Source organism: Ailuropoda melanoleuca, chromosome 1 (assembly GCF_002007445.2).
Source record: "Ailuropoda melanoleuca isolate Jingjing chromosome 1, ASM200744v2, whole genome shotgun sequence".
Lineage (NCBI taxonomy): Eukaryota > Metazoa > Chordata > Mammalia > Carnivora > Ursidae > Ailuropoda > Ailuropoda melanoleuca.
In genome coordinates, this window is record NC_048218.1 from 8,022,388 (window position 1) to 8,039,105 (window position 16,718).

General features: G+C 47.5%; 1 protein-coding gene across 1 annotated transcript in view; it reads left to right on the forward strand.

Annotated features, from left to right (window-relative positions):
• Window positions 1-13,397, forward strand: part of HLCS (holocarboxylase synthetase) — a 200,880-nt gene extending 187,483 nt beyond the window's left edge. Inside the window, exons 6-9 of the mRNA XM_002917068.4 lie at window positions 146-306; window positions 5,577-5,691; window positions 8,327-8,540; window positions 10,181-13,397. Coding sequence (XP_002917114.3) covers window positions 146-306; window positions 5,577-5,691; window positions 8,327-8,540; window positions 10,181-10,352 — 662 coding nt within the window. The 3' untranslated portion in view covers window positions 10,353-13,397. The remainder of the gene's footprint in view (window positions 1-145; window positions 307-5,576; window positions 5,692-8,326; window positions 8,541-10,180) is intronic.
• Window positions 13,398-16,718: the final 3,321 nt, after the last annotated feature.

Consider the following 16,718-nt stretch of genomic DNA (forward strand, 5'->3'; position numbering starts at 1 on the left):
CTTCTCTGTTCTTGAGTTAACCCCAGAACCTCCAAGCACCTTCCTCAACGCGGGTTGATCCTACGTGTGGCTCTGAGTCCTGGGCCCATTTTCGGACGCCGTGCGCATCCATCCGACTCTTTCCTGACGGGCCTGTGTGTTCCAGGGCGAGGAGCGAATGCTTGGCTGAGCCCCCTGGGATGCGCTCTGTCCACCCTGCTCATTTCCATCCCACTGAGATCCCAGCTGGGACAGAGGATCCCCTTCGTCCAGCATCTGATGTCCCTGGCCGTGGTGGAGGCAGTGAGGTCCATCCCTGAGTACCAGGTATGTGCGATCCGCTCACCCTGCAAGCCCCGCCCCGCGTGCAGATCTCAGTGGGGGTCGGTGTGTGCATGTGTCCGAGGGACCGCTGCGCATGGAGTGGCTGGCTGCTGTTGGCGAAGCTGGGGGCAGAGCGCTCCTGGAGTCCAAAAAGCACCGCCAGCTCTAAGCGTGGCTCCAGGCTCACCGGGGTGGGTTTATTTCCCAGAATTCCCTTTCTGTGCTGCTGTCGGATTTCTCAGGCATCTTAGGGCAAGCCTCTGGGTTGGTTTTTTTTTTTTTCCCCTTTAACTGAGGCACAATGGACTGATGTACCACTGTTGTGTCTTCCGGTGAAAAGTCTTAGTGGATGGACCTCAACAACCCTCTCATTCCCTGTCTACATTTAGCACGGAGCTCCCCTCCTGTGGCTGCCCAGCTTCAACGGGGGGTGTCTGCTCCCCGCTGTAGGGACAGAGGTGCCTGCTTCATCATTACCATCAGTATCAGTTAGTAAGGAGACAAGGAAGAGGGTGATTAATGCCGTTTTCCTGGATGAATTTCATGTGAATATAAAAAGGGGGTTCCTCCCCAGCCTCCCTCCCACCTACAGTTCTTGCGTCAGGCTGAACACAATTATAGTATTAATTCCTGAGTGAGAGGCTAAGATCATGACTTTCAAACAGGCCTGTCCTCGTGTTTAACAGGGCAAGGGTTCTCCCCTCTGACGTGGTCGTGTCCTTATGGTTACCGTGTGTAGGACTGGGGTATGTGTTTCCCCAGTCATGTGGAGTCCCGGGCACGCACCCTGAACTGTGATGTTTATTACCAGCGTTCAGCATCCTTGCTCTCTGTATCTGAAGGGCCTGGGCTCGTCAGGCCCTCACACACCTTCGCAGGTCAGCCCGCAGCCCCTGAGCTAGACATTTTGCCTCATAGAAGGCAGTTGAGAAGATAAAGTTCTGTCGTGGGGTGAAATATTTTTAACCCTCGCAGTAGGTTCATTAGTCTTAGGAAAATAATTCAAAATTTAAAACTTATGTTGGGGGGCGCCTGGGTGGCACAGCGGTTAAGCGTCTGCCTTCGGCTCAGGGCGTGATCCCGGCGTTCTGGGATCGAGCCCCACATCAGGCTCCTCCGCTATGAGCCTGCTTCTTCCTCTCCCACTCCCCCTGCTTGTGTTCCCTCTCTCACTGGCTGTCTCTATCTCTGTCAAATAAATAAAAAATCTTTAAAAAAAAAAAAAAAAAAAAAAAACTTATGTTGGGACTCCTGAGTGGCTCAGTCTGTGAAGTGTCTGCCTTCGGCTCAGGTCATGATCCCAGGGTCCTGGGATCGAGCTCTGCATCGGGCTCCCTGCTCTGCAGGGAGTCTGCTTCTCCCTCTCCCTCTGCGTGCCGCTCCCCCTGCTTGTGCTCGCTCTCTCTCTGACAAATAAATAAAGTCTTTTTTAAAAAGTTTAAAATGTACATCAAGTGCCCTCCTTAATGCCCATCACCTAATTACCCCATCCCCCCACCCGCCTCCCCTCCAGGAACCCTGAAGCACTGGGTGTTATATGCAATGGATGAATCACTGAATTCTACTCCCAAAACTAAGAATATACCATATGTTAACTGAATTGAATTTAAATAAATTTTATATAAAGAGCAACGCTAAGAAAAAATGCAAAAAATAGTACTAATCATTTCATACAAACTTATAAAGCATTATCTTTTTTAAAAATAAAATAATGGGAGGGGGTGGGATGGGGTAACTGGGTGATAGATAGTAAGGAGGGCACATGATGTAATGAGCACTGGGTGTTATATAAGACTGATGAATCACTGAACTCTGCCTCTGAAACTAATAATACGTTGTATGTTAATTAATTGAATTTAAATTTAAAAAAATTTTTAAGTGGTAGGAAACAATAAAAATGTATAAATAAAATTTAAAATTTAAATTAGTCTGTTTAGCTTTTTCTTGGCTTTGATTGTGACTCTGTAGCCTTGCTTGTAACCGAGCGAGCATTCCCTGAGTGCCCGCTGGCCAGCGAGGCCGCGCCAGGCGCTGGGGCAACAGGATGTGAGGCGGGAAGCTTGCCCTCGGCGGGAGCGCACCTAACGGGCCTGTGTCCCTCCTTCTCCTTAAGGAGCTCCCACCAATTCCTGTCCTGCTTCTGCAGTCGTGCAGCTCCGTCTCACCTGTATGATGTGACTTTGGTTTGGGGTTGGGTTTATTCTTGTTTTATTTTCGGCTTTACTGAGATAGAATTGACCCACCGTGTACATTTGAGGTAGGCGGCATAAGGACTTGGCATTCGTATACTGTGACCTGATTACCACAGTCAGTTAACCTCCATCACCTCCTCGAGTCACCAAAAAACATTTTTTTCCCCTTGTGATGAGAACTTTTAAGATTTATTTCCTTAGTGTTTTTTTAAAAAAAAATTTAAATTCAATTTTAATGAACATATATTGTATTATGAGTCTCAGAGGTAGAATTTAGTGATTCATCAGTCACATACAACACCCAATGCTCATTCCATCCCATGTCCCCCTTAATGCCCATCCCCCAGTTACCCCCTCCCCCACCCCCTCCCCCATAACGTTTCTTTTGAACAGAGCTATTTGGCTTACCCAGTACCGCTCCAGGATGGTTGAAATAGTCCCCAGTTGCACAGAGTTTGTGTTTCTTACATCCTTGGCCAGATGTCCCTGTCAGCACACAGATCATGCCCGTCTCTCTGGACCAGAGGCGGTGTCCCGGGAATGCCCGCTATTCCTTCCAGAACCCACGTTGCCTGCTGTCCGTTCCGCTGCTTCTTCTATCCTCAAAGTCTCCGCTGGGCACCTGGAGCCCTCCACCCCCACATTCCTGCTTCAGCTCTCCTCCCCGCACCTGCAAGTTCTGTTTGCCCTGGGAGGCCCAGCTCCAGTGCCATCCCCAGAAACTTCTAGCTACAAACTCCCTCCTCTAACTACCTTTTGGCATTTTGAAGCTCTGAGCCGCTTTCATGGTTTTTCCCGTGGATCGCTCAGAAGCGGGGTTATTTGTGCTCCTGGGCTGCTCCTCGAAAGTAAACAGCTCCTTGAAGGCAGGATTAGTTTTATGTTGGTCCCAAAGGGCCTAACATGGTGCTTTATACCTGGGAGGCCCGCCGCGGCTGTTTGAATAAATGAGTGAGATAGTGAAAAAGAAGCACGCGGCCTTTCTCTGCATCTTGAAACAGGTCGTTGTTTACCTGCACGAGAACCCGCGATTCCCTAAGCTGCAGCATGAACTAGGTCCAAAAGTGTGAAGTAAAACAGAAGCCCAAGGGCAGGGCCAGCGCAGAGGAAAGCGGCTGCCCACATGCTGGGGGAGCTGTTTCCAGGCTTGGGCAGGGACTGTGCTGGGCACAGGGGGACCTGGGAGGGCAAGAGAGGACAAAGAAGGGGACCTGGGAGAGTGACCAGAAATGTCTCCCGTATTGCCCGGTGTCCCCTGGGACAAGGTGGCAGAATGCCCCCCTTGCTCCGCACCCCATTGAGATCCCTATTCTACAACAGGAAAAAATAGGAAGCCGCCTCTCAGTTACAGGTCATGGTACACACCCACAGCTTGCTTATACTTTCGTTCTTTTGTGCTTCTGCATTTCTTCTGCCCACCTAGAGCGCTATGCGAGGGCATACGAGCTTCTGAAGAACAGGAAACGCATTCTAAGTGGCCACTATGCAAAGAAAAAGAGGGAAAGAAAGGGATTTCTTAGAAGCAGCAGGCTACATAGCATAGTGTTAAGCACCTGGGGGCTTGGTGTCAGAAAGCCCCGGGTTTGAATCTCAGCTCTGCTTCTTCCGAGCGTAACCTCGAGCAAGCCAGGCCATCTCTCTCTGCTTCAGTTTCTTCCTCGTTAAATGGAGGTGAAACTAGGACCCCCATGTGGGTTTGGTTAAGTAACATGCAGACCAGTGCTGAGATGGGGCTCAGTGCCCGGCTGGCCCTCAGTTAAGGAAGAGCCAGCCCTGTGGGATCAGAGGCCATTCGCTATGCTGCAGTCTTTCGATTTATTTTGCTGAGTGTCTTTCTTCCAGCCTCATGTGTCCAGATTTTCTTCCTCTACCCACACAGCGCACCACCTGGCTGCCAGCCCCAGGCCTGGGAAGCCCAGGAGACCCGGCACCCACTGGGTCTCAGCCAGTCTGTGTCCCTGCTTAAGAGTCATGGCAGGAGGTGGGGTCTGGGGGGCCAGCTCAAGGCACTGTCCGCCCTTGGACCATTCCACTGTGACCATGACAGGGGGGCCCAGGCCGGGTTGCCCGGGTTTGCTTCGGGATGGAGAGGCAGTAAGCCACAGAACAAGTCCGTTTCTGTTACCTGTTGACTGCTGGCAGTTCTTTGAGGCCTTTGGTGATAATCCAGTGAACCGAGTTCCTTCTCTGTGTCTCTCTAGGATTCTACTTGACACAGTCCTACCCACCTTTTGTGACAGTGGTTAATGTGGGGCATCTTTCTTTCTCGAGCATGAGCTCCTCAAGGGAAAAGAACCCTCGGTGTATTACCGTGTCCCTGCCCTGCCCCCTGCACATGACAGGTACTCAGTGGGGGTGGCTGTTGACACGAGGACCCCTTAGACGTGTTGCAGGTTCGGTTCCAGATCCTCACAATAGAGAGTGAGTCAAAGGAGTTTTTGGCTTCCCGGTGCATATAAAAGTCATGTTCACACTACGCCGTGGTCTGTTAAGTGTGCAATAGCATTATGTCTAAAAAAACAATGTACATACCTTGATTAAAAGATATTTTATTGCCAAAAACTGCTCACCATCATCGGGGCCTTCAGTGAGTCGTAATCACAGATCACAGATCACCATAACAGAGGCTGGAAAAGTTTGAAATGTGAGAATTACCAAAATGTGACACAGAGACACAAAGGGAGTAAATATCATTGGACAAATGATACCGACAGACTTGCTCGCCTCAGGGTTGCCACCGACCTTCAATTTATAAGGAACACAGTGTCCGCGAAGCCCAGTAAAGCACAGCACAAGGAAACGACCATGCCTGGCCTGGGGTGATGAAGAGGGCAGGGGTGTGGAGAGAATGCCAGGACTGACGCCAGATAGGTCTATAGGTCTCTCTCCTGGCCCCGAGGTGGTCCTTGACCACTGCATTGCCCTAAAGAAAGGATTAGCCCTCAGAACAAGAAGCGAGGATGAGATCCCTCATTCCGTTAGAGTCGAGAGTATCCCGCTCATCTTCCTTTGAGCTGGACGACCTCTCCCGGCCCCTTTGTGTCCCGTGATTGCTTGATTAACGTGCAGGTTTTCCTTTAGGATATCAACCTACGAGTGAAGTGGCCCAACGATATTTACTACAGTGACCTCATGAAGCTTGGTGGGGTTCTGGTTAACTCGACGCTTTTGGGAGAAACATTTTATATACTCATTGGTGAGTTGTGAAAGTCTTTCCTCCCCTTTTTTTTTTTTAAGATTTTATTTATTCATTCAACAGAGAGAGAGACAGCCAGTGAGAGAGGGAACACAAGCAGGGGGAGTGGGAGAGGAAGAAGCAGGCTCATAGCGGAGGAGCCTGATGCGGGGCTCGATCCCAGAACTCCAGGATCACGCCCTGAGCCAAAGGCAGACGCTTAATGACTGAGCCACCCAGGCGCCCCTTCCTCCACATTTTTAGATGAATAAAAAAACTAAAAATGGTTTCTACATGGCTATCTTGAGGGGAGTGGATTATCATATGGGATTACTTTTTCTTTGAGCCTTGAGTTACAGAGCACAATATGTATGCAAAACAGGCCGGATTGGTTGAAAGCCTCTCCAGAGGTTCAGCGTTCCTGTCTATGGCCATGGAAACCGCCAGATCGGTACCACATCAAACAGGTTTTTTGTTGCACCTCTCCACACGCCGGCTTCTTGTTGAATTAGAAATGGTGAAAATAAACATTTAATATGCCATTTTGTAATAAGAAAAGAAAGTTAATCTCAAAGATGAGTCTCCCGGTGCTCTTGCATTCTTAATTGGACCTTCCCAGGCCTGGGAAAAGTTGCGTGGTTTTTGTTTTTTTGTTTTTTTGTTTTTGTTTTTGTGGGGTTTTTTGACCTTCAGAAGAAGCTCCAGGCTGGTCAAGGTAGGGTGCAGAATCCCATTTCCCCTCAGCACATCCACAGCAGGCAAGGAGACAGATTCAGAAAGCGTTTCAGAAGTTCTTAGGCTCTGCTCATCCAAGCATCATCTCCTCCCTGATGTCCAGGAGAACTTAGTGTTCAGAAATGAGGAATGGGCAGAAAACGTGTGATGATGTGTCCGAAGTCCCTGCCAAAAAGTGTGAAGCTTAAGTTTCCAGCTCTGTCACCAACTGGCAATATTATTCTGAGCCAACCACTTCCTAGCCTCCAAGCTCTGCTTCCCATTTTTAAATGTGTCCACTAGATTAGATGCAGATATTCTGAAGTCAGGCCCCGAGATATCGAGGAGGTCCAGGCATGGCTTCTGTCAGTGTGGGGGAAAGGAAACATGTTCCTGTAGGGAGAATTCATGGCTTTTATTAAATTCTTAAGGCCCCAGGAGGTGATGGGGGGAAAGGGGGTGTCTTTGGGGAAAGAATCAGGGTCCCCAACAGGGGTGCTCTCTGGTCCTTGCAAAGACATAGCCTGAGTTGGCAGTGGTCAGTGCTGCTCTGTTCCCCAGGACTTTTAATTTTCTGAATATAGGGGAGATTTTTCAACACCATATGCACTTGATTGAATACCTTACGCTCCGTACTGTATGTGTTGTCGGATGAACGAATGAACAGTTGCTGATTCTCCCCTGTTGCTGTAGTTACTTGTTTTTTTTTTCCAGATGTAATTTACAGTGCTTTGTATTTAATAGCCAGTATATTAAAAAAAAAAAAATCTGAGGCCTATCAATCCTCCCCTTCACACTAAAAATGGCTCAGAACGTTTACCAAAGAATACTGTTAATTGTAAGTGTCATCTTTCTATCTGAGGCGAGTATTTGGGGAATTTTTTTCTCAGAGGCACTGAAAACAAGAGTGTCTCACTGCTTAGTTCTTGCAGTATTTCATCCTTATTGAAGACCTCTTTGAGGTTGGTTCCGGGCCCTGTTGAAAACTGAGGCTTGGCTTCTCTAACACTCTAACTTTCCCAGAGAGGATGATGGTATTAAGTAACGGCAGAGACAAGCCTGTTCAAACCCCACTGCTGGTCACTCCGTCTCCGGAAGCCCTGGGTTAGGAGCCTATAAAAGAGCCACGGAACACAGGTTGGCCCCTTGCCAAGAGCGTAACCCTAGCACCAGAGACTTCCAAGGACAACGTATTAAAAGATGTGTTCTGGGGTTATGCCGTGACCAAGGTTTGAAATCTCTGAATCCAGAGTTTACTCCTTAAGACCTGAGTGAAATTCTTTATTTTCAGCCATGTGTTTTGTTATTCAAGTCGGAAAAGAAACAAGAGACTTTCCTTCACAATGGGCTCAGTGCAGAGCGACCGTTCTTGGCGAGACCATGTGAAGCATTGTTTCCGAGGCCACTCCAAGGAGCTTTGCCCCAGTCATAGCTTCTGTTTAATTGAATTGAATCTGGCTGGTTTTTCTCCCCCAACCAATCCACAGCAAGGTTGGGGTGGTCGTGGCTTGAACAAGGATAATAAAGGGACGATCAGAAGGCAGATAGTCCCAAAGACATAAGTCGTTCATTTTTTTTTTAAGATTTTTTTATTTACTTATTTATTTGAGAGAGAGAGTGCGTGGGGAGTAGGGGCATAGGGAGAAGGAGAAAGAATGTTAAGCAGACTCTGTGCTGAGTGTAGAGCCCCATGTGGGGCTCGATCTCACGGCCCTGAGATCACAGCCTGAGCTGAAACCAAGAGTCAGACGCTCAGCTGACTGTGCCACCCAGGCGCCCCGATAAGTCATTCTTTAAGTGGCCAGAGATGATAAATTTGAAACGAGGGAAAGGAAGCAGGGAGTTGGGGATAAAGGCTATAACTCCTTCCAGGTGGTTGGGAGGAACGTGCGATGCCATCAGTAGGTTGAGCCGCTCATGTTTTTCAACTGTTTTTGTGCAGGCTGTGGATTTAACGTGAGTAACAGTAACCCTACCATATGCATCAATGATCTCATCACAGAATACAATAAGCAACACAGGACAGAGCTGAAGCCCTTAAGAACTGACAGTCTCATCGCCAGAACTGTGACGGTGCTGGAGAAACTGATCGACACATTTCAGGACAAAGGGCCCAATGGCATTCTTCCCCTTTATTATAAGTATTGGGTACACAGGTCAGTGCTGGCCCATCGTCATGCTTTTAAAATGTCTTTATTAAGTGAATATTTCAGTATCTTAAAACAAGAGACTAAGCATAGGTCTAGATAATTGCCTTTTTTAAAAGATTTATTTATTTTAGAGAGAGAGAGCGCGGCACGTGAGCAGGGGGAGGTACAGGGGGAGAGGGAGAGAGAGCCTCAGGCAGACTGCACCTCGCACGGAGCTCAGTGTGGGGCTCGATCCCACGACCCCGACGTTAAGACCTGAGCTGACACCAAGAGTTGGGTGCTTAACCGACCTCACCACTTAGGTGCCCCTAGATAATTATTTTTTCGTCTTTCTGATGGAGAAAACTGGTGTCCACCACATTGAGCAAGTAACCATCAGCAACACCAGGAGGAACCGGCATCCAGTGCCTGCTGGTGGGATGCTGTGGGAAGGACACACCTCACCCGAGAGTTTTCCAGCATGTCTAAGAAGAGCCTAACGTGAGGAAACAGACACAGGTTAAATTGTAGAACATTCTAGATAACAGTTTTCAAAGTGAGATCCCCCAGGGGGCGGTAGCACCCTCACCTGGGAACTTGTGAGAAATGCACAGGGTCAGGCTGCACCCTGGGCCTCCTAAATCAGGAACTCGGAGGCTGGCCGAACATTCGTGTCTTAACACGTGCGCCCGCAGCACGGTGAACACCAACAGGCCTCGACCGCCTCAGAAGTGTCCTTGTCTTCAAACCCAAAAATAAAAAGAAGGTCGGAGATTTGTTTGAGATTTAAGAGGCATGACAACTAAATGCAAAATGGGATTCATAATTAGATCCTGGATGGGAGGAAATGGCCACAGACGATATTAATGGGACAATGGGGAAATTTAAACATGAACTATATACTAGATGTTATTATATGGAGATTAGATTTCCTGAGGGTGATAATGGTATTCGGGTTTTGTGGGAGATTGTTCTTAGGAGGTACATGCTGAAGTATTTAAGTATAAAGTGTCATGATGCCTGCAACTTATTTTTAAATGTCAGCAGAAAAGCATGTGTGTGTGCATGAAGAGAAAGAGCGAATATGGAAAATGTTATCAGTTGGTGTGAAGATAAGTGAAGGGGGATTCTGGGGGTCGTTTTCCTATTCAACTTTTCTGTAGGTTTAAAATCCTTCCAAATAAAAATGAGTGGCTGGGGGGGGCAGGGGTGGACCCTATATTTTAAAAGCTATTTAACAAGGATGTAACTCAACAGATACATTTGGAAAATATTAAAAGAAACAGCTTTAGAGTGGGTTTAACGTGACGTTGATGGTACCCAGCTTCGTTTTAGAAAATCCGCTTTCCAACTCAGCTTCTTCCCCCGCAATCTCAGCCCAAACACCTAGAATTGCACAGTGGTTCTTCAGAGAGCCACAGGGCGAGGAAGTGGGGCAAATCCTCATCCAGGTGATCGGAATTAGGAGAAAGGCCACGCTCCCTGTTGGAATTTCCATCACCCCGATTCTTCCAGTAGTTAGCAAAACAGTTCCTGCGGGACCAGTGAAAGTCAGAGCATTTGATCTCGCCCACCCCCTCCCCTGCCGGAGGGGTGAGTCCTTAGCTACCTGTCCCCAGACACCGCATTACCTTTCCCACTGACCCTCTGCTCTTCTTCACGTGCAGTGGCCAGCGGGTCCGCCTGGGAAGCCTCGAGGGGCCAGAGGTGTGGTTAGTCGGCCTGGATGACTCCGGGTTCCTTCAGGTCCAGCAGGAGGACGGCGAGGTGATGACCGTGCATCCCGACGGCAACTCCTTCGACATGCTGAGAAACCTGATCGTCCCCAAACACCAGTAGCCAGGCCTGGGACCTGCGTGCGGCCTGCCTGGGGCCACCGCGCAGGAGGGCCACCGCAGCCAGCATTCCAGTTCATTCCTGCCGCCTTTCCTCGCCTAGGATCTGGAAAACGGATTTAGAGCTGTAGGCGAAGGTGGCCTCCCTCCCGTTCATCTGCTTAATTACTTCATGTTGCTCTGTCTGCTGCCATTTTTCTTGGCGTTTGCAGATGTTCTGGGGTGGAGGGATGACAAGCGGAAGATTTAGTTCAGGTGAAACACCGCCACAGGTGTGAAATCCTTCTCCCCCTTGGGCTCGGATGGGTGTTTATTGGCCAAAAAAAAAAAGTTTTTATTTTGGAAAACAGCAATGGAATAATTCAGATGTTTCCCCGGTAGCAGAGACCTTCACTCCCAGACTATTAAAAAACAGATCCAAAAAAGCTTCCAGGCCCAGGCCGGCGATGAGATAGAGGTTTGGTGACCCCGTTTACGAGCATTCGGGGAGGTGTTTTCTTAGAGGAACATGCATTGGCACTTGGTCGTTGTTTTATTTGTTTGCTAATAAGAAAAGAGACGGTAGACTCGTGAGCGTTAAGTCTGGGCCCAGTGGTTTGAGGGTGTCCCTGGTGTGGTTGCAGTGACCTTGTAGAGGAGATCGGTTACTTACTTCGACATTAATTTATGAGCTCTCTTTTCCTAAGTTTGAACTCACGGCAGATTCTGAAGGGACGGGATCAAGTTCAAGATCCTTAAGGCGTTGATTAGTCCTCGTGTGCATGTGGGGTGGATGATTGGGCCCTAACAGTTGGAGACGAAGACTCAGGCATATACCCCACACGAGGGAGGATTTGGAGCTTCTAAGCCTGTGGTGGGCTCGCTTTGAAGTCTGGAGCATTCCTGAAAGACCCTTTGGTGCACAGAATGTAGCAGTACGTGGCATTTTATTTGTAAGTCGTAATTTTTTTGCCTCCCCTTTCCTTAAATTGCCAAGAAACAAAATGCAGCTGATACTGAACACCATCATTTAAGGGTGTGTGTGTGTGTGTGTGTGTGTGTGTGTGTGTGTGTGTGTGAAGCTTTAAAAAGAAGACTTCAAGATCTGATGCCCTAAAAGTCTCCCTGGAAGAACAAAAGAAAGGAAACCTTTTGATATGCATTTGCGATCTCCAGATGCACTCCATGCTTTCTCCACGTCACTGCTATCTCTGAACTTGTGAATCACACACGGTCCTTTTCAGCCTTAAAAGGCCAATTTTTTGCCCACTTTCTTCCCTTCCTGCCAGTCCCAACTGAAATTAGTGGAAAGAAAACTCGATGGAGCTCTCGGCTTTGAACAGAATCCCCTCATTGAACACTAGCACCAGCTTGACCCAGTCAGGCCAATTCCAGAAACTCGTGGTTTTCAGTATAAAATCTGCCTACCTTTAGCCAGGCACAGGCAGCACCATAGGAAGGGGCGGGGGGGAATAGCGTGTTTAGTTTAGTACACCAACCCAATATGTGTTTTTTGGAAATGGAACTTTAAAAGAACTTCAGAAGTAATTTTTGCAAATAAGGCTTCCGTTAGAATTACTTTTCTCAAAAAAAAAAAAATGCTCTCTCCTATGTGTCCAAGTCTTCTTTTGGAACTAGTGACAAGTTTCAATAAAAGTCCACAGCACCCCAAAATCACCAAATGGACTCACCCTTGAGAGAGGGCATCTGCAAAATATCATCAGGAGGAAAGATCTCCAGGCTAATGTTGCAAGTTTCATTTCTCAAAGTTTGTAACATAAGGCAAGTCATCTCTCAGAGCTGCCATTGTTACTGTTTGAATTTCTTTGGGGGGTTCTTTAATGAAAAACATGCTATGTTTTGTTTTAAGCTGAAGTCCCATTCTAGACAGTTCTGCTTTGGGGGGAAAATGTTATCATTTAATTTCCTTTCTGTAAATTAAAACTAATGATGTGTGGCCGTGTCAGTGCAGATGGAGATGATCCGGGCATGCTGCTTGGCCTCTGGGCTTTCAAGACTGTTTCTTGCTTGTGCCGCCGCACAGTTGTCTTGGGAGAGACAAAATAGACTTGAAGCAGATGATACGTTTTCTGTAAACCCGATCTTGCCTCCTATGAACCAAAGACTTTTGAAATTCTGCTTCATCTAGAAGCGCTGAATGAAAGCATCTTCCTTAGAGCTATTAGCGTTGGGGAAATTACCTGCCTGCCGCACTACCCTCATGGCTCGGGGGCCTTTGCGCACCTGGCAATCTCGAATCTCGAGGAGCTTTAAAGTCTTAACAGAAACGTTGCATGTTCTTCATAATCTTTAAAACACGGCAGCCGAACTCAGGACTGGCATGCGCTTCCAGGGCCCTGGATTTGCTCGCAAGTTCAGAGGCCCTGCCGCGAGCATCTACCTGGTTATGTCAAAAAAAAAAAAAAAAAAAAAAAAAAAAGGCAAGACCTCCTTGCTTCTGGGCTGGCCACAGATTTCAGGGGAAGCCCTGGGAAAGCTCCCCCTGAATGTGCACAAGGAAGTTTCCCCTCGTACACATCTTTTTCCCAAAAGGCCTTCCGGCGGCCCCTACCAAAGCAGCGCCCCTTGACCCTGGGCGAAGTCGCAGGATTCGTGTCTGGTCCGAAACAGTCGGTGGGGGGCGCTCCTGCAGACTTTGCCCGATGTGGGAATAAGTGGGCCGATGGGGGGGGGGGTGCGCACAAGCCCAGGTGCGGGGAGCATGCAGCCTCCAGACCCCGGGCCCCCCACCTACCCCCGCGGGGGTGGCCTCTGTAGTTGCCCCTGCCCTGGAGTCTAGGAAGCCGGGGAGAAGCCAGCCTCCCCCAGCGGCTTCAGAACGCAGCAGGAGACGTTTTCGGCTTGCATTCGGGAAGGTCTGCTTGCTCTTAACAGGCAGCACGCGGAGAATCCTTATTCCTGGGTTATGACTATGCACCTCTGAAATTTTAAAAAGCGTAAGCCTTCGCATTTGTACCTTTTCCAAGAATCGTCTCAGAAAAGTAATTACTTTAAGCCAATGCCTGTAAGAAGCAAGTCTACCAAAATAAACTTCAAGATTTTCTGTACAGTTTGGGCTCCTTGTTATTTTGACCGCAAGTTTCAATTTTGAAAATAGGCAACTACTCTTGGTTACAGAATTTTTATTCATATTTAAACATTTTTACAAAATAAATAGTTTTACATAGTAAGGAAAATGTATATTTCTAAGTATTGAGAAGTCGGGTGCTTTTTTGGTTGTTTTTTATTTATTTTTGATAAATGTATTATGTGTCATACAAAAGAGAAATTTTATTACTCCAAAGAGTGAAAGTTAGCAAAACCCAAAGTAAAAAAAAAAAAACACAAAAACAAAGAACCCTTTTAACTGAGGTGAGAAATAAATTTAATATAACCATTTAATATAAATTTTTAAATTGAAAAATAAATTTAATGTAACAACAAATTTACTAGAACAGATTTTGTTCTTGTACAATTGTTCTTACTTTTGTAAGAACTGCTTGACTTTTGAGGTTTTTCCCCAAGATTTTAACCTTATATATCATATTTAAGTTTAGGAATAGCTTGAATAATGCATCTTTGATAACCCGAGGGCTATGATTAACTAAGATTTTAAACTACTATAGTTTTCTGGCATTTATTGGAAAATTTTCTTTTTATCCCATTTTATCTGTAGCAGCCCCCACGGTCTACCTTAACTGTCTTACAGTTACAATAAATTACAACTTCGGATAGACATTGTATAGGATTCATTGACTGTATAAACTTCTCCCACCTTTAGGGTCCAAGGGGGAAGGCTTGGCCATAGGACTTTAAAAAGGACAAAGGGGGGGGGCAAGGGGGTGCAAAATACCCAGCTCTTGCAGATTTCCTCAGAGCAGCCTTCTTCATACCCTGTTCCCTTCTCTACAAAGGTATGAATGGAATGGCTTTTCTAGAAAGGGCTTCCATGAACATAAAAGAATTCCTTTCCCTGGGAGGCCCCTTGGAGGGCCCGGCCAGTGTTGAACCGGGTTTATTTCTCAAATCCGTTTGATCTGGCATTTTTGTCAACGTGTTAGGACCCACTACAATTTTTTTTTCTTTTTTTGTGTGTGTGAAAGAGAGTCATATTTATTAAAATGCTTCCTCTTCCCCTGCCGGAGCCTCACAGAAGTCAAGAAATGATACCCCCAGCTTAAATGTGCAGACTCTTAAAGATGGAGGTAACAATATTAGGTTGCCATGGTAACTCCTGTTAACTTTGCACTGAGCTGCCGGCCTCCTGGAAGCTGGCTTGCATAGGAATCTTCCTTCATGTTCTAGGCTATGAAAACCCCAATGTTTGTTTAGACAAGGAAGTTTTCCCTAGTACACATTTTATTTTTCAAGTACATACACACTCGTTGTTAAGACTATTTACGTTATCATTTGCAAATCTATCATGGTCTTATTTTTTCACAGTAACCTTTGCTCCTAAACTGCTCGAAAGCCTTCATGGTTTGTATTTACTAACGAACACAGCCCCCGATGATGAATCACAAGGTAGACACAAATGCATTTTGTGGTAGTTTATTGAAAAAATGTCAGGTGATATCGCCTGCTCATCAAAGCCCCATCTTTCAGGAATCCCGGTTTAATGGCGAGACTTGTGAGCATAAAAAATAATACCCCAGGCTTATTTTCTGTGTGTATGAAGAGCTGTTAATGAGGTAGAGCTAAGTGTCGTGTAGAGGTGCGTGCGTTCGATTCTTCGACTCAGTCCCTTTGCTGCACCGCACATGCTCCTAAATTTGCAAATGTCACCCCTACCATAAGGCTACTGACGCCCTAAGAATGAGGCAGACCCTCAGTGTGACACTAGGTTGGCAAGCGATCATTTCACATGTTGCAAACAGTCAATTATATATAGGTGAGCTTTGATTCTAGAAGAACGAATTAAAGACATTTGTGAAAACTCTTTCCACTCAGGCGCAGAGTTTCCTGAAAGAAAACCATTTTTGAAAAAAGGAAATGAGGGAGTGTTTATAGTGTGGAGCAAATTGAAAGACGGTGGTTCAATGCATCAAGCCATTTCAGAGCCATGGTAGGATTTTTAAATGGTGAAATCTTGAAGCAAAAATATAAAAGTAAGACAAAAATGAATGGAAGTTTATTTTTAAAACACTGCTGGTGCCTTATAAAAGGATTTCTGTTCACCTGTTACATACAGGACACGTTCACGGGGTTTTCTTGCTATGCAGGAAATGCAGGAAATGCTGAAGGAAATGTATACACCATTTTTATACCATTCCTCTCGAGCGTTCTTCCACGGGGGCGCAGTGCATTGACAATTTCCTTATTGCACATGCAATGTAACTAACTTTATTAGCATGACTTGTAGCAAACACGAGCCTAGGGAATTACAGGTCTGTGTGGGCCAGAGGGATGTTGTCCCCTAAGCAAACCTGACTGGGATAGCCAGTTGCCTTGGGCACCTCGTCATCCACTTGTTGTTCTCAGAAAATATCTGGCTTTCTCTGTTTTTGCATTTAATGCCTATTCCATATATTCTGAAGGTGCTATTCTTGGTGGTATCAAGAGTTAATAGGGGTTAGGAAGTAAAAGCTCACGAATGTGCTTGTGAGGCACACCCGTGTGCGTTCACTCCCTTGGTCTCGGCTTGCTGATGTTCGTACTGAGAAAAGGCTTAAATGAACACAACTTTTAATGAGACTCGTGAATGACTTGTAAAGCCGTCAGAGCTGTTGCCGATGCGTGGGACTTCAGTCATCACAGCCCGCCTTTGACTCCAAGACTCTGAATTCTGGAGGCCTCCTCCTTCCAGGTGGGCTCCCCCCGGCGTGCCTGCCTGTATCAGGGTGCGCTCTCCCCTCTACAGTGGGGGTGGGAGCTCCTTCAGTCCCCCGGGGGGACCGCTACTGAGCATCGGGGGCGAGGCGAGGCGCGCGAGCCTGATGTCAAGGTGAAGAACCCAAGTCCGCCCCCAAGACGGGGTAGTTTGAGGTCACACATAGGACGCGGGGGGCGCTCCGCTCTGCCCCTTTGGAACCCGGCTCTTGGAGAACAAAGGTCCGGCGGGCCTTCCTCCCCCCGCCTCGGGGCGCACCGCAGTCCCCTGCACTGGCGTTTGTGGGATCTACGTAAAAATCTAGAAGTCGGCCGCGGAGTTCTATTAAAATAGTCGTCTCTGTATAAATTAATTTAAACCGTGCATATACAGCTCGCCCCCCGTCACTCGGCTGCGCTCTGGAGAACAGGAGCCCGAGGCCTGGCCTATGGCTTCTCCCTGCGGGCAGCCCCGCGCGAGGTCACCTGCCGTTGGTGATGATGACCGAGGCGCCCAGGTAGTGCGGCAGCGGCGCGCCGGGCGGCGAGGCGGCGGCGGGGCCGGGGGGCCGGGGCCGCAGGC